Consider the following 27,209-nt stretch of genomic DNA (forward strand, 5'->3'; position numbering starts at 1 on the left):
GAGCAATGTCTGGTCTGGTGCATACCATAGCATACATCAAGCTACCAACTGCAGATGCATAAGGAACTTTAGTCATCTGGTTCTTGTCTTCTTCCGTCTTTGGGGATTGCTTCTTTGAGAGTCTCAACTGACTTCCCAAAGGTGTACTTCTGGCTTTAGCATCTGCCATGTTGAACTTTTCTAAAACTTTCTTGATGTACTTAGCTTGTGAAAGTTTTAATGTACCGGTAACTCTGTTCCTGGCTATGCTCATGCCCAATATCTGCTTAGCAGCCCCTAGGTCCTTCATCTCGAACTCTCTGGACAACTGCTTCTTAAGCTTGTTGATTTCCTGCATGTCGGACCCAGCTATCAACATGTCATCAACATACAATAAAAGGATGATGTATGAGGAGTTGAATTTCTTCAAGTAACAACAGTGATCCATCTCACATCTGTGATACCCACTCCTCTGCATGAAGCTATCAAACTTCAAGTACCACTGTCTTGGAGCTTGCTTCAATCCATACAGACTTTTCTTTAATTTGCACACCAGGTTTTCCTTGCCAACTGTTGTGAAACCTTCTGGTTGTGCCATGTAGATGTCTTCTTCCAGGTCACCATGGAGAAAAGTTGTCTTCACATCTAGCTGCTCTAGATGGAGATCTTCAGAGGCTACAATTCCCAAGACCATTCTGATTGTAGTCATCTTTACAACTGGGGAGAATATCTCGTTGTAGTCAACACCCCTCTTTTGTTGGAAACCCTTTACTACCAATCTGGCCTTGTATCTTTTACTGCCATCAATCTCATCTTTGACCCGAAACACCCATTTGTTCTGCAGTGCTTTCTTCCCTGCCGGGAGCTTGACCAAGGACCAAGTATGGTTCTTATCAAGTGAGCTCAACTCGTCTTCCATAGCCGTCTTCCACTGTATGGAATCTTTCATCCTTAAGGCCTCTGGATAAGATTCAGGTTCACCATTCTCAGTCAACAGCAAGTAATTAGCTGAAGGAGAATACCTTACTGGAGGTCTTCGTGATCTAGTGGATCTACGAATAATAGGAGTTTCGGTTTCTGCATCATCTGCAACCTCATCTTCTGAACTACTATCCACTGTGCTCCCACTATCTCCAGATACATCAGAGCTCCCACTGCTTCTTGAACTTTCACCTATCTCTGGAGTACTAATAGGTTTTACAACGTCATCGTCTGAGATTTCTTCTAACTCAACTTGATCCTTCTTTTCTGGTTGCTTGTCACCATTGGAGCTTTTTGCAAGTTCATCCTTGTATAGAGCATTCTCGTTGAACACCACATCCCGACTTCTGATAACTTTCTTATTCTCATTATCCCAGAAGCGGTACCCCATGTCATCCAACCCGTAACCTATAAAGGTGCACTTCCTTGCCTTTGCCTCTAGCTTGTCTCTCTCCGAGTCTTTGATTTTGACATACGAGACACAACCAAATACCTTCAAGTGTTTGAGCAAAATCTCCTGACCTTGCCATTCCTCTTCTGGAATCTTGAACCCTATGGGAACTGAGGGTCCTCTGTTGATTAAATATGCAGCTGTGTTGACCGAATCTGCCCAGAACATCTTGGGTAAACCTGCATGCAGTCTCATGCTTTTAGCCCTCTCGTTCAATGTTCTGTTCATCCTCTCAGCTACTCCATTTTGCTGAGGTGTCTCCGGAACCGTCTTCTGCATTCTGATTCCTTGGTCAGCACAATAATCAACAAATTCTTTGCTACTGTATTCGCCCCCATTGTCTGATCTGAAACACTTGATTTTCAAGTTTGTTTCATTCTCTACAATAGCTTTCCATTTCTTGAATGTGCTGAAAACTTCAGACTTATGCTTCAAGAAATAAACCCAAACTTTCCTTGTGCAGTCGTCAATGAAAGTAACATAATATCGGGATACTCCCACTGAAGAAACTGTAGTGGGACCATAAACATCTGAATGTACTAGCTCCAACTTCCCGGACTTGGGTGGACGACCAGTCTTCACGAAAGTAACTTTCTTCTGTTTACCAAGAACACATGGCTCACAGAAATCAACTGTTACAGTCTTTAGATCTGGTATTCTTCCTTTGGAGGCTAGCATCTTCATTCCCTTCTCACTCATATGGCCAAGTCTTTGGTGCCATAGAGTAGATGCCCCAACTTCTTCAACAACATGTGCTTCAGCATCAGAAACTTCCACCATATAAAGTGTACCCCGCTTCTGACCTCTAGCAACAACTAAGTTTCCCTTTGTCACTTTCCACTGATGATCACCAAATGTAACATGGTGACCTTCATCATCAAGCTGCCCCACAGATATTAACATCCTTTTCAAGTCTGGAATGAACTTGACATTCTTCAAAGTCCACTTCGTACCCAAAGTTGTCTTGAGGACCACATCCCCAACTCCAGTAATATCCAGGCTCTTGTTATCTGCTAATCTGACTTCCTTTGTACTGCTTAAAATTATGCATTACTTCTCTGGAATGACTAGCATGAAACGACGCACCAGAATACATGATCCAGGATTCAGTTGAGTTTTCAACACAACAAATGAGTGCATCATCTTCAGAATCTGCTGCCATATTTACTTCCTTCTTGACTTTGTCTGCCGAAGGCTTTGGGCACTGATTTCTGAAATGACCTTTCTCATTACAGTTCCAACAGGTAATATCTTTCCTGTTCTTCGACTGACCTCTCTTTCTTGACTTCGATCTTCCTCTACCACCACCTCCTCTGTTGGTCTTTCTTCCTCTGCCTTCAGTAGTTAGAAGACTACTGGAACCTTCTCCGGCACTCCTTCTGCGCACATCCTCACCAAGGATTAAATCGCGAATACCTTCGAATGATAGCTTGGCACCTCCGGCTGAACTGCTAACGGCGGTCACTGTGCCGGACCAACTATCGGGTAACGATGATAATAGTAGCAACGCCATGACTTCATCTTCAAATCCAATATCAACAGATATCAATCTTGATATTATTGAGTTGAATTCGTTTACGTGATCTGTCACCGAGCTACCCTCCTTCATCTTCAGATTTACAAGTTGTCGGATCAAGAAAACCTTATTTGCCGCTGAAGGTTTTTCGTACATATTAGACAGCGCATTTATCAGACTGTAGGTTGTCTTCACATTGACAATATTGTAAGCTACATTCTTTGACAATGATAACCTTATCACTCCGAGTGCCTGCCGATCTAATAAGTCCCACTCCTCCTGCGTCATCTCTTCGGTTTTGTCTTTGGACAAAGGTTGGTGTAACTTCTTTTGGTAGAGATAATCTTCAATTTGCATTTTCCAGAAACCGAAATCTTGACCATCAAATTTTTCGATTTTAACTTTCCCATCTTCAGCCATAGCTCTGATACCAGTTTGTTGGGAATGCAACAAAACAAGTTAAGCACTTCTGAAAAATTGATATAACGATTTCGGCAAAACTTGCGGAATAAAACTATTGAAAAATTGCAAACGAAATTGAACACGATATTTAACGTGGTTCGGTCTAATTTGACCTACATCCACGGGCGAACGAGAGAGAGGGGATTTTATTAACACCAAAGAAAATTACAATCATACAAGGCTAAAATCTGCCCTTGTAATCTGATCACTCACTGTAAGATATCACTCGTAATTTTTGGCTGCCAAAAATTAAGGCTCTGCACAAAAATAATACCTCACTAATTTCTTTCTGTGTATATATATGAACTTGAGTTGTGTGTTGCGCTCTGCACTTTCAATTGAAAGAAGAAGATGAATATTTATAGTAAGAATTGCCGTAATCCTTTCCTTCATTTCACACAAAAAAGTGTGTCGCAAAGTTTGAAATATTACTTTTTGTCGTCCAAAACTTTGACAATGCATTTTGTGCGGCCGCTTGTGTTTCTTTGAAAAAATCACCGTCCATAAATATTAAATTATGTTTTGCCGACATTCACTATTAAACAATTGAATAATTCAATTGTTAATTAATGTTACATTTATGGCCCTTGAACTCTTAGGAACTTGTCAATTTGTTCAAGACTCCATAAATCTTAACAAGTGTTACCTTCAGTTATGTTAAATTAGAGTAATTAAACGATGCTACAACTGGCAAAACATAACATACTCATAGTCTCATAGAAACTGCATAAGATTTGCTCTATCCAAAGAAGTATCATCAAAATGCAGGGAAAAATTAAGTAAGAAATGTGCATCAAGTATGAAGGGGCCTTCATGTAGCGGGAAGAAGACATAAGATTTCCAAACTTGTGATTTATATACCTTTTCATAAGAACATGTGTTACGTTTTTATTTATTGGAAAAACTTCTAATTGTGGCTTTTGCGTTATGTTCTTCTTTATTTGCATTTACTAAAGCGATAAGTTTTACGTATTTAAAATTTTTTAATGGAACCAGAGCACGTTACCATATATAATCCTTGCATAAAATACTTGATTCCTTTGTCTAAGGGTCACATTGACAACACCATTATTGAATGAAATGCAGAAAATATGAAGGGGTAACATGTATTCGTTTAGGGTTTTGTGGGTTTTAGAGAGGGTTTACTAGAGAAGAGGAATGCGATGTGGCGTAGTTAGCTTTTGAATTGGTTGTAATATACCTTATGAGAGATGGAGACGTGAAAAAGACAAACATACCTTAGTGATGTGCACGTGGTTGGGGATTTTTAAACGACCCTTAGGTTGAGGGACTAAAACCACTAGAAGATACTATTTTGGACCATTTATATAAGACCATCTCATATGCTTATCACGAAATGGTTCTTGGTCTATGTGGCCACTAACCACAAATATGAACACCATCCCTATGTGTTTGTGGTGGTTAGTGGTGGAGCATTTTCGTGATAAATTGTGGTGGGGAACACGGGCAACCACACCCAATCAATTTCTTTGTCTCTCTATTTCTCTCTATCTCTCTCTACCTTTCTCCATCTCTCTCTACATTTTAATTAATTAAAAAATATATATTTTTTATTTTAATAATAAAAAAATAAGAGGGATATAGTGGTGAGTATCTCAACATTTTAGTGGTGGATATAACGGATGACCTAAGTTAAAGCTTTTTCGGACCAAATAAAAAAAAGAAAAAAAAAAGGCATATAAACAATTTTTGCAGTTTTCTCTTGTTCAAAACTAAAAACTTAAAAGCTTATTTAATTGTATTATAATCATTATTCTAATAAATAAATAGGTTTATTCTCCTATTGACAAGTGTCATAATATTAGAACTCTTCATTAATATTATGTGTAATCTATCATACAATTTGTCAACTTATTAATTATCCATTTCAAATTTTAAATTTTTCACTCTATGTACATTAAATTAATAGTTGATTTTCCATTTTAAATTTCAAATTTTAAAGTGTTTCACTTTAATTATATTAAATTAATAACATTAGAATTAAAAATAAAATAAAATAAATAGGGATTATAATGTGATATAACTTCATTTATTTATTTAAATCAACGACTATAATTTTATATAACTAAAAAAATATCTCTTAAGTAATAATTTATTTAAAATAATTGATTTTTTAATATAAAAGTTTAATTAATTTTATAACCGTAGTTCTCACGAGTTATAAACTAGTACACAAATAAATACATAAACATCGTATTATGTAAAGAAATGCAAAATAGGTCCCATCAATAACCAAATAAAAACAGATAGCTAGAGTCAAAATCTGAATTGATCTAGTTTGTTTTGAGGTGATAAAGACCTCTAATTTTATAAACTCTCAAGCCATGTTTTAAAAAACGGTTCGAACCGAGACCCGGGTAAATGAGCGGTTCAACTATCACAAGTTTTATTTCAATTTTTAGACTGATTCGAACCGGATGGTTTTTCAAAAACCAGATTGAACCGGTATGATAGAACCGGTAAAAATCCGTTTGAACAAGTTTATTGGACTTGGATAATGAGATTTCACTTAGCCCGTTAAAAATAGATAATTTCTAAAACAAATTGAATAACTCAATCGATATAACCTTATGATTATGTCTTTTCTTAATGTGCATAAAAATTCTGAAAACCAAGTTGAACAGTTTAAATCGTGAACCGAACACCAAACCAGTTCAACTAAAAATCGATTTTTAAAATGTTACATTCAAAGTCAACAAGATAAATATATAAATATGGAAATATGAAAATATGTCATTTCAAATTTCATGCTCCAACTGTGTTTCATCATAGAAATTTAGAAACTCCAAATTCTTACCACGTTTATAAATAATTAAATATGGAAATCTATCATTACATATTCCTAGTGTATTTCGTCATATAAATTTGGAAACTCCAGATTCTTACCACACATATTTTGTGGAGTAACAAGAAATACTCTTTTTATATCCAAATATAACAAGATATAACCCACAACACTCGTTTTCCCACACAAATCTTCAATTAAACTTGTGTAAATACAAACTCCCTTTCATTATCAAAACATAAATCAAATTAACAATAAACAATCCTCTCTTTCTTTTTCATCTCTCTTGCGAAACGATATCATACAACATATCGTTTCGTAGAGAGAACACGAAAGAAATAGAGGAAAAGACAAAAATAAGATAATAAAAAAGAAGAAATATGAGAGAAATCGTAAGCATTCATGTTGGGCAAGCAGGAATTCAAGTCGGGAATTCATGTTGGGAGCTTTATTGCCTCGAACATGGCATTCAATCTAATGGTTATATGCCTACGTAAGTATATTCTATTCTAAATTTTTATTTTCTAATTGTTGGAATATATGGAAACCCCGTTAATTAGGGTAGCAATAGATTAATCAATATATAATTATACAAGTTACATTAGGGTCCCTATACTACACATTCGTGTATATAACAAACATAACTATCCAACACACCTTCGTAGTTGGAAACATGAGGTTCTCGAAAGTTCAAACTATTTCTGAAATCAAGAAAAATTTGTGTAGGTAGACCCTTGTTAAAAATATATACATATTGATTTGCGGATGAAACATGTAAAACACACACATGACCAAGCGCAGCATGCTCCCTAACAAAATGCAAGTCAATTTGCATATGCTTGGCACGTTGGTGTTAAAATGGATTGGAGGCAAGATACATGGCAATAACATTGTCATAAAAGACAATAGTGGTCCGTGATAACGGACAATATAACTCAAAAAGGAGATTGTGAAGCCATGTAGTTTCAACAACTACATTGGCTACCCCTATACTTGGCTTCGACACAACATTTTGTCGTTTTTGAGGACTAGGGGACGATATTGTCGCCAAGTTACACACAAAACCGAGAGGTAGATTGGTGTGTGGAAGAACACCCGAACCAGATAGCATTAGAATAGGAAACCAAGTGATTAACGATCGAAGGAAGAATATGAATGTCATGAGTTAAGGTGTCTTTGAGGTATCTTAGGATTCTTTTAAGAGCTAGAAAATGTGGAGTTTGTGGTTCATGCATAAAAAGACAGACATGATGAATAGTATAGACAATATCGGGACGAGTAAATGCCAGGTATTACAAAGCCTGTGTGAGGCTATGATATAACGTTAGATCAAAAACCGGCTCACCATCAGCGGAGAGCTTAGGTTTAGTATCAAACGGAGTGCTACAACTATTACATTTAGCCATATGAACACATGCAAGACTCTCATGAGTAAAGGCAGTCTAAGAGAGAAAGAGACATAAGGAATTGCAAGTAGCAGCAATTCCAAGAAGAAGGATAAGGGCCCAAGACCATACATAGGAAACTTAGAGGATAACTGAAAGATGGTGGTGATTATAAGAGAAGGATAAGAATCAATAAGAATGATATCATCGACAGAAAGATGGCGGTGATTATAAGAGAAGGATAAGAATCAATAAGAATGATATCATCGACAGAAAGATGGTGGTGATTATAAGAGAAGGATAAGAATCAATAAGAATGATATCATCGACATAAAGATGAGGATATATAACATCATACCCATAATGAAAGGTGAAAAGAGAACTATTAGATTTATTGTTGAGAAAACCTAATGAGGAAAGGTAGACAGTAAAGCGTTGGTACCATGTTCTAGGATCTTTCATAAGGTCGTATAACGCCTTGCACATAAGATGCACATGATCGGGAAATGAAGGGTGAACATAACAAGGAGGTTGACACATGTATATAGTTTCAAAAAAATCGCCATAAAGGAAAGTATTTTTAACATCAAGTTGATGGAAGGGTAGTGACGAGAGATTGTGATGTTATGGTTTCTAGTTTTAAAAAGGGTTGAACATGTCATTAAAATCCAGACCATGTTGTTGGGAGAAGCCCTAGGTTGTTGGGAGAAGCCCTAAGAAATGAGCCGTCCTTTGTAGCGATCAAGGCGACCAAAACTATTAAATTTATGACGACACAACCAACGACAACCCACTATGTTTGTTGTGGGCGGTTTAGGAATCAGATCTTATGCATGATTGGATTGAAGTGCAACCATCATTGCATCAATAACACCATGAAAATGGCGGTCACACATTGCCTAAGTTGTGGATCGAGGGAAACATCAGTGGTGGTAAGGTGGTCGTAAGACTGAAGATGTAACATCCATTCCTTTTTACAATAATTTTAATAATATTTCAAGTAGTTTTCTAGAAACATTATAACATATCACATCATCCAAGTTTAACAAAAACCATGAATTCGGTTTTCAAAACATAAGCCACATGTGTACAAACATATCAAACCCATATTATAAGCAACAAGAACAAGATAAAACAAAATTACATCCAATCTATGTTCTTGTTGCTATCATCTCACATCTACCGCTTGGAACATGAAATTGGAATACATGGCAAACATATATCTGAGAAACTAGTCTGATGAGTCACATAACAATTTCAGGAATCAATCAAACAAACCCTCTTTGGCAACTTGCCATGTTAGAAAGTACATACTCCTAACAGAGCCTTTGCTAGAGAATAAACATTCCTTAACCCAATCCACAGTTACCAGGAAGTAAACCCTTCCTAAAAATCCCTTGCCAGAAGTAACCCCTCTTAACAAGTCTTTATTTTTAGGAAGTAAACCATTCCTAACAAGTCATCGAGACCCCTGCTTTGCAATGGGAGGTACCACCCCCATCAAGTTCTCACTTATCTGCGGCCACATTTCCATTTCACAACCAATCAAATATTCAATGCTAGAACTTATCAATAACATAATCTCATATCAAAACACAAAATAATCATACTACAACAAGGTATACCACCAGTCAATTACCTGTCGTATATTCCTAACAATTAAATACATGTGAATCACTTGTCACCCTAATGGCTACTAAGTTCCAATTCTTCTTTTTGTAAAATCTTCTTCCTCTATTTTCTATAACCTGTTTCATTAATTACCAAGTTTCTCATAATTTACCATAGTTCACCAAAAGCTAAATTATCCAATCCAACAATAGTAACAGTTTACTCGATCATACCTTGATCATGGTAACTACCTGTTACTAGATTAATCATTTTATATAATCTAGGGTTTACAACATTATGTATCATACTTATGAAAAAATATGAAATAAGAGAGGATACATCGATTCGATCAGCTTTTGTACCCTTGTGTCCTCTAGCCACGGTTTACTCCGTCATATTGCTAGTTCTTCTCACGAGATTTCGATCTCATGCAAGTGTCGATTTCAAACGCCACAACTTAACACGTGTTGTTTGTTTCGCCACTTATCACTTTGCATCGCCACGTGTCACTCTGCATCGTTGCGTGCCATATGATGGAGATACGTGTCTATTGTTGAGTATGAATCCACAGAAATGTTGAGTGTGAATCCACAGAAATGTTGAGTGTGAATCCACAGAAAAGCTGGTCAAAAATGGCAGGAACAATGTGAAGTTGTGAAGCCACAATTATTGAATGAAGACCCAGTTGTGTTTTTTGACTACTTCTGATTTCCATCTCTATATAAGAGATTATTCTGTATTTGTAAAACTTGTATCTAGTGTAACACAGAAAGAGTGCAGATTAGCACCAAGAAATGTAAATTCCTAGTTACCGGTGGACGTAGGTCAGAGAAGGACCGAACCACGTTAAATCCCTCATGTTCATCCTTGTGTTTTTGTTTTTCGTGAGCTGTGTGTGTGTTTAGAGTCGTGTGTTAAGTGTCTCGATCCTAACAAGTGGTATCAGAGCAAGGTTGTAGCTCCAGAAGGTGATTTTAAGTTTTTGGTCGAAATTTTTTTCGTCAAAAACGATTTTGGTGTATACCGTTGGAAAGGTCTCGTTCCGAAGATTCCGACAATATTTTTTTCTGAATTTTTTGACCACCGGAAGACGTCCAAATCGCCGGTCAAAGGTTTGCCGGAATAGTGACCGGGAAAACCAGTTCGCCGGAGAAGACGACACTGTAGCACCAGACACTGTAGCAGTCCGCCGGAGAAGACGACACTGTAGCAGGAACTATAGCACGACGTCAGCAGGCACTGTAGCAACATTGTAGCAGATTTGAAAATTTGCAATTTGGCCCCTGAATTTCCAGAAAATTGCAAGATAGGTCATTGTTCTTTCAGAAAATGGCAGAAAGCAGTAAGCTTCAGATTGAGAAGTTCGATGGGAAAGATTTTGGTTGGTGGAAGATGCAAATTGAAGATTTGCTCGTGCAGAAAGACTTGGACGCAGTTTTAGGTGAAAAACCAGAGGCGATGACACAGGCAAACTGAGAGACTTTGGATAAGAAGGCCAAGGCATTTATTAGACTGACGTTGTCAAAGGATGTTGCCTTCAACATTTTGAAGGAGACCTCAGCAAAGGGAATCATGGAGGCATTGTCTAATATGTACGAGAAGCCGTCGGCAGCAAATAAAGTCTTCCTGATTCGGGAACTAGTCAACACGAGGATGAGGGAAGGAAGTTCAGTTACAGTACACATCAACAATTTGAACTCGATTTTATCCAGACTTGGGTCAGTGGGAATAAAATTTGAGGACGAAGTTCAAGCTTTACTACTGTTATCATCATTACCTGACAGTTGGTCCGGAACAGTTACAGCCGTTACTAGTTCCGCAGGATCGAAAGAGCTCACTTTTGAGGGAATTCGGGATTTAATTCTAGGCGAAGACGTCAGACGAAGAAATTCCGGGTAATCATCAAGTGAACAATTGAATGCGGTCAGAGGTAGAAGAAATAACAGAGGTAGTGGGAGCGGGAACAGGAGAAGGAGTCAGTCGAGGACTCGAAATGATGTGACTTGTTGGAACTGGAAAGAGGTTGGACATTTTAGGAATCAATGTCCAAAAGACAAGAAAGAAGTTAACGTTGCAGTAGACCATTCAGATGATGATGTTTTGATCTGTAGTGTGGAGAGCAATGTGGATTCCTGGGTTATGGATTCGGGTGCTTCATTTCACGCTACCCACAGCCGTGAAGCACTGCGGAATCTGAAAGAAGGGGATTTTGGTAAGGTAAGACTGGCGAACGATGAGGTTCTTGATGTGACGAGCATAGGTGACTTAGATCTGAAGACTCCAGTCGGTCCATGGACTTTGAAGGATGTCCGGGTAATTCCAAGTCTGAAGAAACAGTTGATTTCTGTTGGGCAGTTGGATGAACAGGGACACGAGGTTAAGTTCAGGAATGAGCAGTGGAAGGTTGTCAAAAGAAATCTTGTGATAGCTCGTGGACATAAGAGGGGTTCATTATATATGGTCAGTTTACCGTCTGAGGGAGTAACCGTCCCAGTTCAGAAGAAAAACAAAATCCGGTTCATAGAGTCTCGTGGACAGAAGAAGATTTGCTTTGCAGATGGCAAACCCAGAGTCACAGGTCAGATTCAGGTTGAACGTGTTTGGAACGGTTCAGAAAAACCATTCAAGGGCATTCATAGCAGTGGGAGCATGGGCTTTGTTTCAGCTAGAATACCCAGAACACAGTGGGTTAAGAGAACCAGTATTCCATCTGTAAAAGTCTCTCCATATTATCTGCTTCACATGGAGAGTGCCGTTTGTTCTCTGGATGTTCCAGGATCGGGCAGTTCATTTCAGTGGGAGCCGATGGAGACAGAGAACAGGTCAGTGGCAGACTTAGCCATGACTGATGTGTTGGAGCTAACGAAAGCTTCAACTGGCCTTCAGGTTGATTGAAGAGAAGGCCAGGGTAACTAGGAAGGAGTTAAGATCAAATACAGATGCACAGTTGAAGCACAGGTGAAGATTGTTCCGTGGCTTCAAGTGGGAGATTGTTGAGTATGAATCCACAGAAATGTTGAGTGTGAATCCACAGAAATGTTGAGTGTGAATCCACAGAAAAGCTGGTCAAAAATGGCAGGAACAATGTGAAGTTGTGAAGCCACAATTGTTGAATGAAGACCCAGTTGTGTTTTTTGACTACTTCTGATTTCCATCTCTATATAAGAGATTATTCTGTATTTGTAAAACTTGTATCTAGTGTAACACAGAAAGAGTGCAGATTAGCACCAAGAAATGTAAATTCCTAGTTACCGGTGGACGTAGGTCAGAGAAGGACCGAACCACGTTAAATCCCTCATGTTCATCCTTGTGTTTTTGTTTTTCATGAGCTCTGTGTGTGTTTAGAGTCGTGTGTTAAGTGTCTCGATCCTAACATCTATTGCATCAACATATTTTGACTTATTATCAAAGCATCGTGTTTGTTTCTTTTACGCATTGTGTTCGTTATCCTACGCATCATGTTTCTTAATTTCTAGCATACATTTTGCACAACAAAACTCTTTATTTCCACAATAACAAACTACTTTTTCATTATCTTTTCCGAAATACCTTTTCAGATAACACACATGGAATACATCAAATATTCCACTAAGTTCTAGAGGCAACTCTAGTTTAAAGGCCTGAGATCCGATTTTTTGCAATATCTTGAATGGTCTAATATACCTTGGGCTTAATTTATCCTTTTTACTGAATCTCATTACCCATTTCCACAATGATATTTTTAACATCACCATAGTTTACTCCGTCATTTTACTAGTTCTTATCACACGATTTCGATCTCGTTTTCCATAAAAAAAAATCACCGAATGACCTGTTTTATCCTATTTATACATGGATGAAACCCCATCTGACGCACCGCGTAAAATCCCCATACGTGTCGCATGCATGTGTCGATTTCAGAAGATACCACAACTCAACATGTGTCGTCTGCTTAGCCACATATCACTTTGCATTGCCACGTGTCATATGTTGGCGATACGTGTCTATTGTGTCGACGATACGTGTCTATTGTGTCGACATGTCGCGTCTTTGTATCCATATTTATTGTTTCTTTCTTTTACGCGTCGTGTTTGTTATCCTACGTGCCGCATTTCTTTATTTCTAGCATACATTTTACACAACTTAACTCTTTATTTTCACAATAAAAAATTATTTTCATATCCATATTAATACTATTTCATTACATTACTTGATTCAAAAGTATGATTTGGTCCCGAGGAATGCTTCAACTGGACCAATACTAGCTCGATTTCTTTATTTCTTAGTTTCTAGATCCTTGATTCAATGATTGCTTATGGTTTTAAATCAACATGTTGGGAGACTCACCTTTCATATCATTTAATGGAATGGTCTAATATACCTTGGGAATAATTTGCCTTTTTTATTGAATCTCATCACCCATTTCCATAATGATATTTTTAACATCACCAACTCAACTAGGTTCAATTCAAAAGGTATTTTCTTCAGGTCCGCATAACTCATTTGTCTATCTTAAGCTTCTTTTATGTGAGTCTGAATCAATACACTTTGTTCATTTGTGACCTTTACTATCTCTAGGCATGTAAGCTTCTTTTCACCGGTCTCTAGCCAACACATGGGGTAATACGTCTCCTCTCATACAAAGCCTCGTAAAGAGGCATTCCATCATGGCCGATACTTGAATGCTAACTATTATTGTAAGAAAATTCCATAGGTAGTAGATGTTCATCCCACTTGCCTGTAAAATCTATCACACGGCCCCACAACATATCCTCAACAGTTTGAATAGTCTGTTCACTTTGATCATCCGTCTGAGGATGATATGCATAACTTAAATGGATTTTTGTCCCTAACTCCTCTTGTAACGCTTGCTAGAATTTGGATATGAATTTCGCATCTCAATCAGACACGATAATCAATGGTACTCCATGTAATCTTACAACTTCATCCACGTATAATTTAGCCAACTTTTCCAATGACATCATCTCTCGGATTTCCAATAACAATACGCTTTTGGTTAATTGATCCACCATTATCCAGATGGCATCATGAATTGCGCTAGTTCTTGGTAACCCCATGATGTAATCCATCGTGATGTCATCCCATTTTCCAACCGACACATGCAAAGATTGTGATTGTCCATAAGGTTCCTGATGTTCAAATATTACTTGAGCGCATGTTGAACATTCTGAAATATACTTAGCTACATAGGGCTTCATACCCGGTCAACACTACATGTCTTTTAGATCTCGATAAGTCTTCCTACTCCCAGTGTAAATTGAATACTTTGACTTATCAGCATCATCTAGTACCAAAGTCTAGCATCCCTCACATTTGAGAACCCAAATTCGCCATTTAAACATTTTAGGCCTCGTTTATTTTCTTCAAGATAAACTTGCTTCCTCAACTTTTCTTGTTTCACATGTTCTTCTTTTAATGCTTCTATCTGGGCTAATTTAATTTGCTTGAATAGAGTTGACATTAACTCGATTCTCGTTGATCTTCATTTTACTTGTGTCACTAGCATCTTCTGACTTAATGCATCAGCTACCACATTTGCTTTTTCGGCATGATATATTATTTCACAATCATAATCATTAATTAATTCAATCCATCGTCTCTACCGCATATTCAAATCTTTGAGTGAATACATATTGGAGACTCTTATGATCAATGTATAATTTACATTGTGTACCATAGAAGTAATGCCTCTAAATTTTTAATGCAAACACAATAGTTTCTAACTCCATATCATGAATCTTATACCTTGATTCTGGTTCTTTCAGTTGCCTTGAAGTGTAACATCGTAACATTTAAACAATATTTTATATTAAATCAAATGTATTTATACATAATCTTTCCAATAGTTATCAGAGTTCAAAACTTTTCGGTGTTACAAAAAATATTAACAACTATAGTAAAAGAGAAAAGGATTAAACAACCTTCGCTATTCCTTTCATCATCTTCATTGGTCGCACTTTCCTCTTCCACTTCTATACTTGACTACACAGCAAAAACTACGTAAGTCCGAAGACTTGTGATTTACATGGGTTTTGATGCATTCCTTGCTTTAATTTATATACTTTAAATTATTCTTTACGCAAGTCTTTAGCATATAAATCCTAACAAGTAGCATCCTAACAAGTACGACCAACATAAGAACGAATCAACTGGGCAGCGGTAACCTATACGGGCTACAGCTATGTCCCATTGTTGGGGACTAAATCCATGACAGATCCGTACTGCTACATGCAAACTTGTTACAATAATCCATCAGACTCATGTTAATCCATGGTAGTCTGATATCGGGAACTAGTAAGGAAATCTAAGCCTTCCACATATGCTCTTTATAGAGCTACAATTTTATATTTTTATTCCCCCCATTTTACACTTTCTACTATATAATGGAGATTTACGCCATCGATTCCATCTAGCTTTTCATTAAACTTTTAGTACACATTCACATCCAACATTTATCATACAATTTTTTTTGTAAATCTCATAATAAATGTATACATACACATGCTTCTTGCCCCCAAACAGCTCTCTATAGAGCTCACATTAAAATTCACATATATACTTATGCCAATTCATCGATAATTACTAAATGGTTGTTGAGCTCATCTAGAGCTCCCATCGCCCAACTATATATATCATACAATATGTCTATTTATCAAATAGTCAGCATTGTCCCTTTTTCCTTAACCATGGAAGATAGGGACTTATATTCTAAATCTTTTAGCAACAATACATTTTTCAAGTAACATCATTTACTTTGCTATGTACTCAAAAAATAAGCATGTACACACCTGATTAATTAACGATGTTTGACTAATAGCTTGGTCTCACGCCCTATGTTGCTCTCCGGTCTATCTCTTGTACAAACCTATTTAGATAATATATCAAGTTCCTTAGAACTTTCATCAAATTAATATTGTATCCACTATAGTGATCTTATACGTGATCATTAACCAGTCTGATCACCATCTAGTATCTGACTCATCGAGTCTTGTAACATAGTGGCTGAAACGCTTAACCCCGTAAACCGTTAGTTTAGTTTCTCACTTCATATCATCCCGCATCTGAGGGTTTATAATCCTCGTTAAATGGGTTAAGAATACCACCATGGGATTTGACTATTAAGCGTGTCGTTGAGTCTATAATAGCACCATATTATAAACCCGACTATCCAACTCAAATTCGGACCCTCGACTTATAATCGCAATGTCGTAAATAACGACTCGAGTAACTAAATAATGAAACAAACGATTATACCTTGTGTTCATATAGATCCTCGTTAAAAAGTACTCTCGTACCCTATACATCGTCACGTGACTGACCAAGACCTCCGCCTAAAGCGTACAAGAGAAACAACAAAAAACTGATATTTATAGGGTTGAAGAGTCAGCGACGTGTCGTGTCATTCTAAGGGGCATGTCGCGTCCTCTGCTATGTGTCACTCTGAGAATGCTACATGTCCTAGCCACATGTTGCCACCACACGCCACGTACATAGCTGACGTGTTGCGTAGCCACCATTTTGTGATCTTTACCGAAGTAGCAGCATACTTTTCAATTGGTCGTAACTTTCTCATACAAACATCATTTCCGATGATATTTATATCCACGAAATCGTCTCAAGGAGCTCTAAAACTTAATTTCATTAGTTTCTTGTTAATGACATTTCATTTTGAATTTTATCTCTCACTAGAAAGGTAACGATTTTATGATCGTTACATGAAGCATAGGCAATTACTTTAGCATGTTGCATTAACACACATCCAATACTTATGGCTGAAACGTCACAAAAAACCACAAAATCTCCCATGCATTCCGGGAACGCAAGAACTGGTGCCTCGAACAATTTCTTCTTCATAGTCATAAAGGCTTCATTTTGTTCTTCACCCCAAAAAAACTTTACTTCTTTTCACGTTATTTAGAAAGTGGTACCACAATACGAGAAAAGTCTTGTATAAAGCTATGATAATACCCTGCTAATCCAAGAAAACTTCAAACTTAAGTTGGAGTCTTTAGAGGCTCCCATTTCATGATCGCTTCAGTTTTGGTAGGATCCACCTGAATTCAGTACAAGATATAATATGTCCAAGATATTGAACTTCCCATAACCAAAATTCATACTTGTAAAGCATTGCATATAACTTTTGTTTTCTTAAAACTTGTAGCACATCTCACAAATGTTGCATATGCTCTTCTTCTGTCTTAGAATACACAGATATATCATCAATAAAAACAATAAATTAGTTGTCAAGAAATGGTCTACAAATTTGGTTCATCAGATCCATGAATACTGTCAGAGTATTTGTAAGTCCAAAAGGCATTAATACAAACGCATAGTAACCATACCGTTTTCGAAATGCTATCTTTTCAATGTTACTATCTTTAACATGTACTTGGTGATAACTGGAGCGAAGATCAATTTTTGAGAAATAATTAGCTCCTTGAAGTTGATCGAATAGATCATCAATCGTTGGCAATGGATACCGATTCTTGATAGTTACCTTATTAAGTTCATGATACTCGATACACATAACCATCCTTATTCTTTACAAATAGCACAAGTGCACCCACGGGGAAGAGTTAGGTCGAATAAAACCTCTATCAAGTAAATCCTGCAACTAAGACATTAATTCTCGGATCTCCATAGGATCGAAAAGATACAGAGAACATGCTATCGGAGTAGCACCCGACATCAAATCAATTCGAAACTCAAGTCACCTCTCAGGAGAAAAGCCTGGTAATTCATCGGGAAAGACATCCGGGAAATCTCGTACTATATCTATATCCTCAAACTTATTTTCTTTTCTCCTATAAAGAACATAGGCCATGAATGATTCACAACCTTTCATCAAACTCTTTCGTGATTTGATCGTAGTAACTAAACTTTGCATTTTACAATTCTTTTCCCTATAAACAAATACTTTTCTACCGTTAATCTCCTTTATTGACACCATATTTCTTTCACATAATATCTTGGCATGGTATTTGATTAACCAATACACTCCCGGTACTACATCAAATCTGTTTACTCCCATTAGTAGTAAGTCAATATCAAATTTATCCCCATCTATCTCTAGAGACAATTTTGGTAAACATGTTGTACCGTAACATGTTCCCCGTTCGCTACTTATATTAAAATCTTTCGTCGAAAGGTACTAACGATGCATTTATTTTCTTTCAAAAATCATGGGATACAAACAAATAGTCTGCATCCGCATTAAATAACACACTCGCAAGTAAAGATTTTACGAGTATAGTACTTGACACTACATCGTGAACTTCTGGTGCCTCTTCTGTAGTAATCTGAGATGTAAGTCCTTGAACTTTGGTTGGCTCCTCCTTCCTGTTTGTTGTAGAATTCAGTGTCTAAGTCTTCTTATTCAGACATCGATTATCAAAATAACCTTTTTCATGGAACGCGTGACATTCAATATCTTTCACATCTTTAACCTTACAATATGCTATCTTGTGGCCCTTATCATCATATTTGAAACATGCAATGCTTATGAGTTTGTATTCCCGATGGTGAAACCTCTTGCATTTCTTACACATTGATACATCTTTTGGTTTGGACCTTCCATTCGAAAAAACGAGTCTTTTTACTAGAAATGGCATATTCACTACAGGGTTGTTTTCCCTACACTTTGATGTTCCTTCGCCTTTTGACTCATCATATCCTACAAGTTTTGAGCAGCCACAACTGTGTCATCTAGCGTATTAGCTTTCTTTACCTCAATTTCATAATCTACCGGTAAGCCCTTCACGTAGCGACGAATACAACCTCTTTTAGTTGGGAGTGTATCACCCAAAAATAACAACATATTAGTGAATTTCTTAATATATATACCTCAACAAACATATATATTTTCTTCAAATCAAAGAACTCATTTACCAAATTCTCGATGTCGCTTGGAGCTCAATACTTTGTCTTTACTCGCTTCACGAATTCATCCCATGTCATATTCTCTTTTGCACCTTCTCCTAGTGATTGACATATTGTTTCCCACCAAATAATAGTTTGGCTTTTCCACAATTCTAAAGCATAAATGACTTTCTCTCCATCCATACATCGACTAGCCCTAAGCACTCGAGTTGTTTCGGTGATCCACTTCATGGTGACTTTCGGATTTCGACTACCCTCATACTATTTTAGTCCACATGCCATAAAGGTTTTAAAATAAGTAATGCCTCTAAAATTTTAATCCAAACACAATATTTGCTAACTCCATGTCATGATTCGTATACCTTGTTTCCGGTTCTTTCAATTGCCTTGAAGCATAAGCAATTACTTTACCATGTTGCATTAACAGACATCCAATACCTCTAGCTGAGACATCACTAAAAACCATGAATTCTTCTGTACTTTCCGACAACGCAATTGAACAAGCGGCCTTTTTTTGTATTACCTTATTGTGGGTTAGCATGAGAGACACCTTGTGTTATGATGCACCAATAGCAGATGGTGTTCTAACAAGAATTCTAGGGGATTATGAACGAGGCACCCCAAAAGGTTCTTCAATCAAATGGATCATCTCCCGATTTTTCTCCTCTTTCATATCATCTAGAGGTCTTTCAATGGCTTCCATAGTAACAGGTTGTGAATCATGGTGCCCAACATAACTTATTTTAACCTCATGTTGTGGTCCTTATTTGCCTTGTACATGCTCCTTTTTTGTTATTTCATACATTTAGTAATTTGGTATCACTATACCAAACAAATAAGTAAAGTTATGAGCAAGACAATTCTTAATCATGTCATCCCAACTATCAATATATCACATAGAGCAACTAGAGTGATCCTACAACACACTTTGGTTCTTTTCATCTCTCACAGTTTAAGCCTCGGTGTGGGTAGTCCAATCCCTAGTCCCCTTAAACTATGGCTATCATACCAACTTGTAACACACGTTCCTTTTTACAATATCTATAATAATATTTCAAGTAGTTTTCTGAAAACATTATAACATATTTCAAAACCCATGTTTAACAAAAACCATGAATTCAATTTTCAAAACATAATCCACGTATGTACAAACATATCAAACCCTTACTATAAGTAATTGTCACACCCCCGGTAGGCGGCGGAAATGCCGGGCTGTGCGACGTTGTGATGATGATACACAGTTATTGAATATATTGAACAACACATAAAAGATATAACATAACCATTATTTTTATTAATTTTACAAGGGGTTACATCATCGTTCTTGGTACAAGCATAGATTAACGACACTAAACAATAAAAGAACAGATAAGCAGACACTTCCTTCATAACTCATTCCTTCACCTTGTTACCTCCACAACTCATTTTCCTGAGAATACATGCGGTTTGAAAACGTCAACGTAATGTTGGTGAGGTCATAGGTTTTTGTAGTTTTATACTTAAAATAGTTTTGAGTCTTTTAGATTCTATTCTTTATGACTTTTCTTTATCTTTTACTTATTGTTACATATTATTTGCTACCTTAAGGCGTTACCCTCTCAGTAGTTTTATTTCATTAAGGTTGTTGGGCAATTGTTACAATGAGTTTCTATAATCGAGCTTTTGACTAGATATTTTCCCTACACAACGTTTCATTGGACGTTGTAATGTAGTTTAGAAAGTTATGTCTGCTCTGACTTTACCATAAGGTGTTGTAGCTAGCAACCACATGTGGGAGTGTCAGTCTTGTATAGATCGATACATATATTTCCCGCTCACTTAAGATTTAACGATTATAGGTCGAGGTTAGCTGAAAACTAATCAACTAAAGGATGAATTATCGTTCCTCATTTAACAACTGCTTTGTTTAACCTTATAGTATGTTTTATCGTTCTTGTTATCTTTAATTTTCCTTGGATATGATTTTCTTCCATATATATATATATATATATATATATATATATATATATATATATATATATATATATATATATATATAATTATCGTAGTTTTTGATATTCTTGATTGGATATTAGGGTAGAGTAACAACTAAGTATTTTGCTTATCCTTATGGTTTGGCCATCCTAACAACTAGGTATTAAGTTACCCTATAGTATCTTCCAGTATAACGACTAAATTATCATATAGTTTTGGGTAGAGTTTCTACCAGGCATGATACTAGCCTATGGTTTTGAGCAGCATAACGACTAGGCATAATATTATTCCTAAAACTTTGGCATGGTAACTACCAAACATAATATCATCCTAACGTTTCATGCATTTTGTAAACTATTGATATAATACAAATAATAATATTTTGTAAAATCAATAGTATAGTATTATAATAATATTTTACGCGCGCGCGTAAAAGTGGGGCCATGAACTCACCCTAGTAGTGTGAATCGTGGAAGTAGGGTAGCTTTGGGATTCGGGAGCTCAGAGACCCCACTTGCGATCTTAAGGCGCGTGGAATAGAAGGAGAGAGTGATCTTTGAGAGGCATGCAAAACAGGGTCTGCGAGCACTTCTATTTATAATTGAGCTTTGGACTGCGCGACATTCTCTTTGGGGTGCGCGACTTGCTCTTTGGGTGCGCGCCGCGCAATGTGCATCATGGCTCCAACCGGGCGTTGCCACATGCCAATCCCTCGCTTGGCCACGCCATCCGCAATCTCCGCGAATCTGATGTTAGTGTGCGCGAGTGTGCGCGCCAAGCATAGCGTCTGGCGCGCGCACATAGAAGATTTTGTAAAACGCGCACATAAAATATTTTGCAAAATTTATATCTTTTACGTGCGAGCTCCGATCTTAACCCTCTTTATACCCACGCGATACTCTCGACTAATACTACAACTCTCCTTAGGTTGTTTTGGCAAAATTTAACTTTTATCTTTTGGCCTAACGGTGTATCCATAAATGATTTTATAAAAATCATAACTTCCTCGTACGGACTCCGATCTTGATGTTTTTAGTCTCAAAATTCTTATATCGAGGAGTACTACGACTTTCTTTTTTGTGGCATGACCGAAACTTAACCGATCTCTTCATACTATTTTTACGTCGTAAAAATTAACTACGTTGTTGATTTTTATTTCTAGTAAATGCCATAAGTTCTTCATGTGAAGTCGATTTTTCACGAAATTTATATTTTTGGAATCACGCCGCCATGTACTTCCCGTATATGTGTAAGGACGCATTTGAATATATTTATCAATATAATATAGTACTTACATTGTTGCCCAATTACATTTGTTTGGCTTTCCTAACGGTGGTCGTGACGTATTTTCTTCGGTTGGCACAGTAACAAGAGCAAGATAAAACAAAATTACGCCTGGTCCATGTCCTTCTTGTTACAATCATCTCACATCTACCACTTTGAACCTGAACCTAGAATACATGGAAAACATATATATCAGACAAACTAGTCTAGTGAGTCATAACAATTTCAAACATAGAATCAAACAAACATTTGTCAAGAAGTAAACCCTCCTTGATAACTTGCCCTATTAGAAAGTACATCCACCTAACATAGTCTTTGCTAGAGAGTAAACCCAACCCAAGGTTACAAGGAAGTAAAACCTTACTGAAACCCCATTTGCATAAGTAACCCCCCTCCTGACAAGTCTTTCTTGTTAGGAAGTAAGTCAGTAACCCCTTCCTAACAAGTCATTGAGACCCTTGCTTCGCGATCTAAGTTACTACCCCAACAGGTTCTCACTTGTCTACTACCACATTCCCATTTTCACAACCAATCAAATATTCAATGCTAGCATTTATCAATAACATAATCTTATATCAAAAAAAAGAAAAAAAGAAGCATACTGACAACCGAGTATCCCACTCGTCAATTACCTACAATGTATTCCTAACAATTAAATACATATGACTCACTTGTCATACTAGTGGACACTAACCAATTTCTTCTTTTGGTAAACTCCTATTTCCTCTACTACTATAACCTGTTTCATTAGTTCTCAAGTTTCTCAGAATTTGCCACAATTCACCAAAAGCTAAATTATTCGATCTAACAATAGTGATCGTTAACCGATCACTCCTTGGCCATGGTAACTATCGGTTACCAGATCAATAAGTTTACATAATCTAGGGTTCATAACCCTTATCATACTTACGCAAAAATATGAAATAAGAGGATACCTCGACTCGTTCAACTTATGTACCCTCATATCTTCTAACCACAGTTTACTTTGTCATATTGTCGGTTGTTATCACAAGCTTTCGATCTAGTTTTCCATAAAACAACCACCGAATAGCATGTTTACCCTATTTACACATTGATGAACCACAGATGACGCCTCGTGTAAAATCCTTGGATCCACGTATCGATTTCAGAAGACGCCACAACTCAACACTTGTTGTCTGTTTATCTATGTATCACTTTGCATCGCCATGTGTCACATGCTTCCGAAACATGTCTACTACATCAAATCATCGCATCATTGTATCCATGTTTCACATTTGTTTCTTTAACATGGTGTGTATGTTATCCTATGCATCACGTTTCTTTATTTATAGCATGCACTTTACACAACATAACTCTTTATTTTCATAATAAAAACCTATTTTCATATCCATATTAATATTATTTTATTACATTACTTCATTCAAAATTATGGGTCATTACAAAAGATTTGCATCGTTTTGCCAGATCTAATGACCATATATGATGATTGTTTGTAGGGAAGGGGGAATAAGAAGGGAGATGGAGACAAGGTCGAGGATGCTCCAGAAGATTGAGGTTCGGTAGAGAGGATATGGGTGGAAGTTGGGTCCGATAATGGAGAAAAAGCATCAGGAATACTAGAGAATGGAGATGGTTCATCATCACCAGGAATGAATGATTCATAGACATTAGAAGGAGTAGGAGAATGAAAATCAGAATAGGGAAAATGGATTTCATCAAAGATAACATCATGTGAGATGAGTACCTTCTGAGTGATGAGATCGAGGCACCGATATCCATAGTGATCAAGGGAAGGGTCAATGTAGACACAAGCTGAAGAGCAAGGAACAAGCTTGTGTGCTGCAGTGGAGGTGGTGTTTGGGTAATAAAGGCACCCAAAACATGTAAGTAAGTATAAGAGGGAGAGAAACCAAAAAGTATCTTAAACGGAGTTCAGAACTTTAAAGTAGTGGTAAGGAGAAGGTTGAAGTTGTGTGCAGGGGAAAGAAGGGCTTACACCCAAAACATAGGTGGGAAGGAAGCTTGGATTAGAAAGGTATGAATAGCGTTTTTTATAGTGTGAATGGTTCGTTCAGCCTTTTCCAATTTGTTGAGACGTGTAAGGCCAGGAAAAACGAATTTTGATGCCATTAATATTGAAAAAATCGAAATTCACGAGCATAATCACACTGAAAAAGTTGTATGCCAGTTTTAAACTGATTTATGACATAGGCACGCAAGTTTTAAAAAAAAAAAAACAAAACATCATATTTCGTACGCAAAGGGAACACCCACAAAGATGAGAGAAAATGTCCAAAAATAAAATATAATAATTGAAACCACTAAGACTCGTGACCGGAGAAGTTCATAGGTCAGAGTTAATTAGTTCAAACACACGGAGACGTTCTAGTAGAAGATAAATTAAATGGTAAATGACAATGTTTTCCTAATTGGAAAAACATGACATAAAGAGGAGCTATGACTACAACAAGAGACAAATGTTCGATGATGCCACATATCATACGATGTGGAAAGAAGCGCAGAACCAGAGTCGGACCATGGTGATGAAGGAAGGACTGGAGATCACAACCATGTAACTCAGCGTGTCTATGATAAGATCCTTCACCGTGAAACCAAAAGGATCAAACTCAACAGAATTCCAATTATCAATACAAAAACGACAAACATAAATAATAAGTATTTTTAACCATTTTATAGGAAACAGGGACATTGGAAAGTACTAGACGTTTATGGGAGATGGTTGTGGTGGTGCGATAACAGCAGAGGAGTGAGAACTGAGAGCATAGGTCGATGGTGATGGTACCAAAATTGTTAGATGCTCCAAAATATGCATGAAATTGTCCCGGTGTTCCTTGAGTGCCTGAAAAAAAAATTGGAACAAGAGGAAACGTTAGTATTACAATATATAGTGATACAAGTTATATTCCATTCCTATACTATACATTCATACTATACTTTCGTATTTATAACAGACATAACTATCTAACACTAATTCTTTATATGTTTTGAAAGTATAAAAATCATCTTTAATAAATTGTAGTGTGGGATCTAGAAATATTACCTCATCAAGCGAAGAGAGCAATTCCTTTGGCACCTTCTTCAGGGAAGGGATCTCCGGGAAATATGTCCCAAGAGCTGTATTTGTCGACCTTGAACCAACAGTCATTGATGAAGTAAGAACCGGAAGCTACAAGAAACTATTCAATCCCAAAAATCTCATCTCCGGTAAGGAGGATGCCGCCAATAACTTCGCCAGAGGACATTACACCGGTAATTCACTTTAATTTTGAATTTTTACATCACTTTTCATCTCCTCGATTTTGATCATTGATATGAATATGATCATATAATGTATTTACAGTCGGGAAAGAAGTTGTGGATCAGTGTTTAGATCGGGTGAGAATCTTAGCAGACAATTGCAGTAATTTGCAAGGGTTTATGATCTTCAATTCTGTGGGTGGTGGAACTGGCTCTGGTTTGGGATCATTGCTCTTACAACGCTTGTCTAACGAATATGGAAAAACTCAGAAAATTGGGTTCACGATCTATCCATCTCCCAAGGTAACGAATTCCAAATTAACTTGTCCTAATTTTCGTGTTCTGATTTTCATTGTGAAATTGTAGGTTTCGACTTCAGTTGTGGAGCCTTACAATGCTGTGTTATCGACTCATTCATTGATTGAACACACAGACATTGTTGTGCAACTAGACAACGAAGCCATATATGGGATCTGTAAGAGAGCGTTGGATATGGAAAAGCCAACTTACAGGAACTTGAATCGATTGATATCTCAAACGATTTCATCTTTAACAACTTCCTTGAGGTTTCCTGGGTCCATGAATGTTGACATTTCCGAATTCCAAACGAATTTAGTCCCGTTCCCGCGGATTCACTTCATGCTTTCATCATACGCACCAGTGGTTTCATCGGTGAAAGCCTATCACGAGCTGATTTCAGTTCCAGAAATCACTAACGCCGTGTTTGATCCGTCGAATATGATGGCGAAGTGCGATCCACGGCGGGGTAAATACATGGCTTGTTGCTTAATGTATAGTGGAGACATTGCTCCAAAAGACGTTAACACGGCCGTCGGAGCCATCAAAACCAAAAAAACGATTCGATTTGTCGATTGGTGAGTTTAATCGCGTTGCATTTTATCTAGATCTGAAGAACGATGGAATGTTACAAATGTTGATTTACCTCTACATTTTTCAGGTGTCCGACGGTATTCAAGTGCGGGATAAACAACCAGGCTCCGTCGGTGGTTCCTGACGGAGATCTGGCGAAGGTGAAACGAGCAGTGAGTATGATCAGCAACAACACGGCGGTGTCAGAGGTTTTCAGTATGATCAATCATAAATTCGATGTTATGTTCGCGAAACGAGCGTTCGTTCATTGGTATGTCGGTGAAGGGATGGAAGAAGGCGAGTTCTCGGAGGCGCGTGAAGATCTTGCAGCTCTGGAGAAAGATTACGAGGAAGTGTTGCAAGATGGCATGGAAGAAGATGAGGACCAAGGATATTAGTACTAACTTTCCATGGCGGCAAATCTCACGTAAATGACTAATATGTCCTTGGATATGGGCGTCAATAGTATATACTTATATACCTGCTTAAAGATGACATTATGTAACCTCTATATATTTCTTTATATTAATTAATTTGGGTTTATAATTTTTTTTTATTTGATGCATACGTTATAATAATAATAATAATAAAGATAGGATAATACATTATTATAAATTTATAAATTTGTAGTATACATAACTTGAGCTATCCATGCCACTGCAATTTTACTGCTTTTTTAACTGGCATATTAGTTTTGCAATTACATATGCATCGGTATTAGTATAAGACCCTCATTCTTATCTTCAATCTACGTCAACAAATAAATTAAAA

General features: G+C 37.1%; 1 protein-coding gene across 2 annotated transcripts; it reads left to right on the plus strand.

The window, feature by feature from the left end:
* The first annotated feature begins 6,392 nt into the window (after positions 1 to 6,392).
* On the plus strand, positions 6,393 to 26,989 carry LOC145119131 (tubulin alpha-5 chain-like). Of its 2 annotated transcripts, none has more exons than XM_079054759.1 (5): positions 6,393 to 6,688; positions 25,363 to 25,580; positions 25,672 to 25,871; positions 25,935 to 26,443; positions 26,527 to 26,989. In XM_079054759.1, the coding sequence occupies exons 1-5, from the start codon at positions 6,576 to 6,578 to the stop codon at positions 26,834 to 26,836; spliced, it is 1,350 nt and encodes a 449-aa protein (XP_078910885.1). In that variant the 5' UTR covers positions 6,393 to 6,575; the 3' UTR covers positions 26,837 to 26,989. The 2 variants fall into 2 exon arrangements, with proteins under 2 accessions (XP_078910885.1, XP_078910884.1); XM_079054758.1 differs by having other exon boundaries at positions 25,351 to 25,580; positions 26,527 to 26,988.
* Positions 26,990 to 27,209: the final 220 nt, after the last annotated feature.

This window comes from Lactuca virosa, chromosome 6 (genome assembly GCF_052849685.1).
Source record: "Lactuca virosa cultivar CGN04683 chromosome 6, Lactuca_virosa_CGN04683_v6, whole genome shotgun sequence".
Classification (NCBI taxonomy): domain Eukaryota; kingdom Viridiplantae; phylum Streptophyta; class Magnoliopsida; order Asterales; family Asteraceae; genus Lactuca; species Lactuca virosa.

Bases quoted from the DNA above. Each gene is read 5' to 3' on its own strand.
- LOC145119131 (XM_079054758.1), top strand. From the start codon at position 6,576: ATGAGAGAAATCGTAAGCATTCATGTTGGGCAAGCAGGAATTCAAGTC. The intron at 6,689-25,350 runs GTAAGTATATTC...AATAAATTGTAG, and splicing joins TCTAATGGTTATATGCCTAC to TGTGGGATCTAGAAATATTA. The intron at 26,444-26,526 runs GTGAGTTTAATC...TACATTTTTCAG, and splicing joins ACGATTCGATTTGTCGATTG to GTGTCCGACGGTATTCAAGT.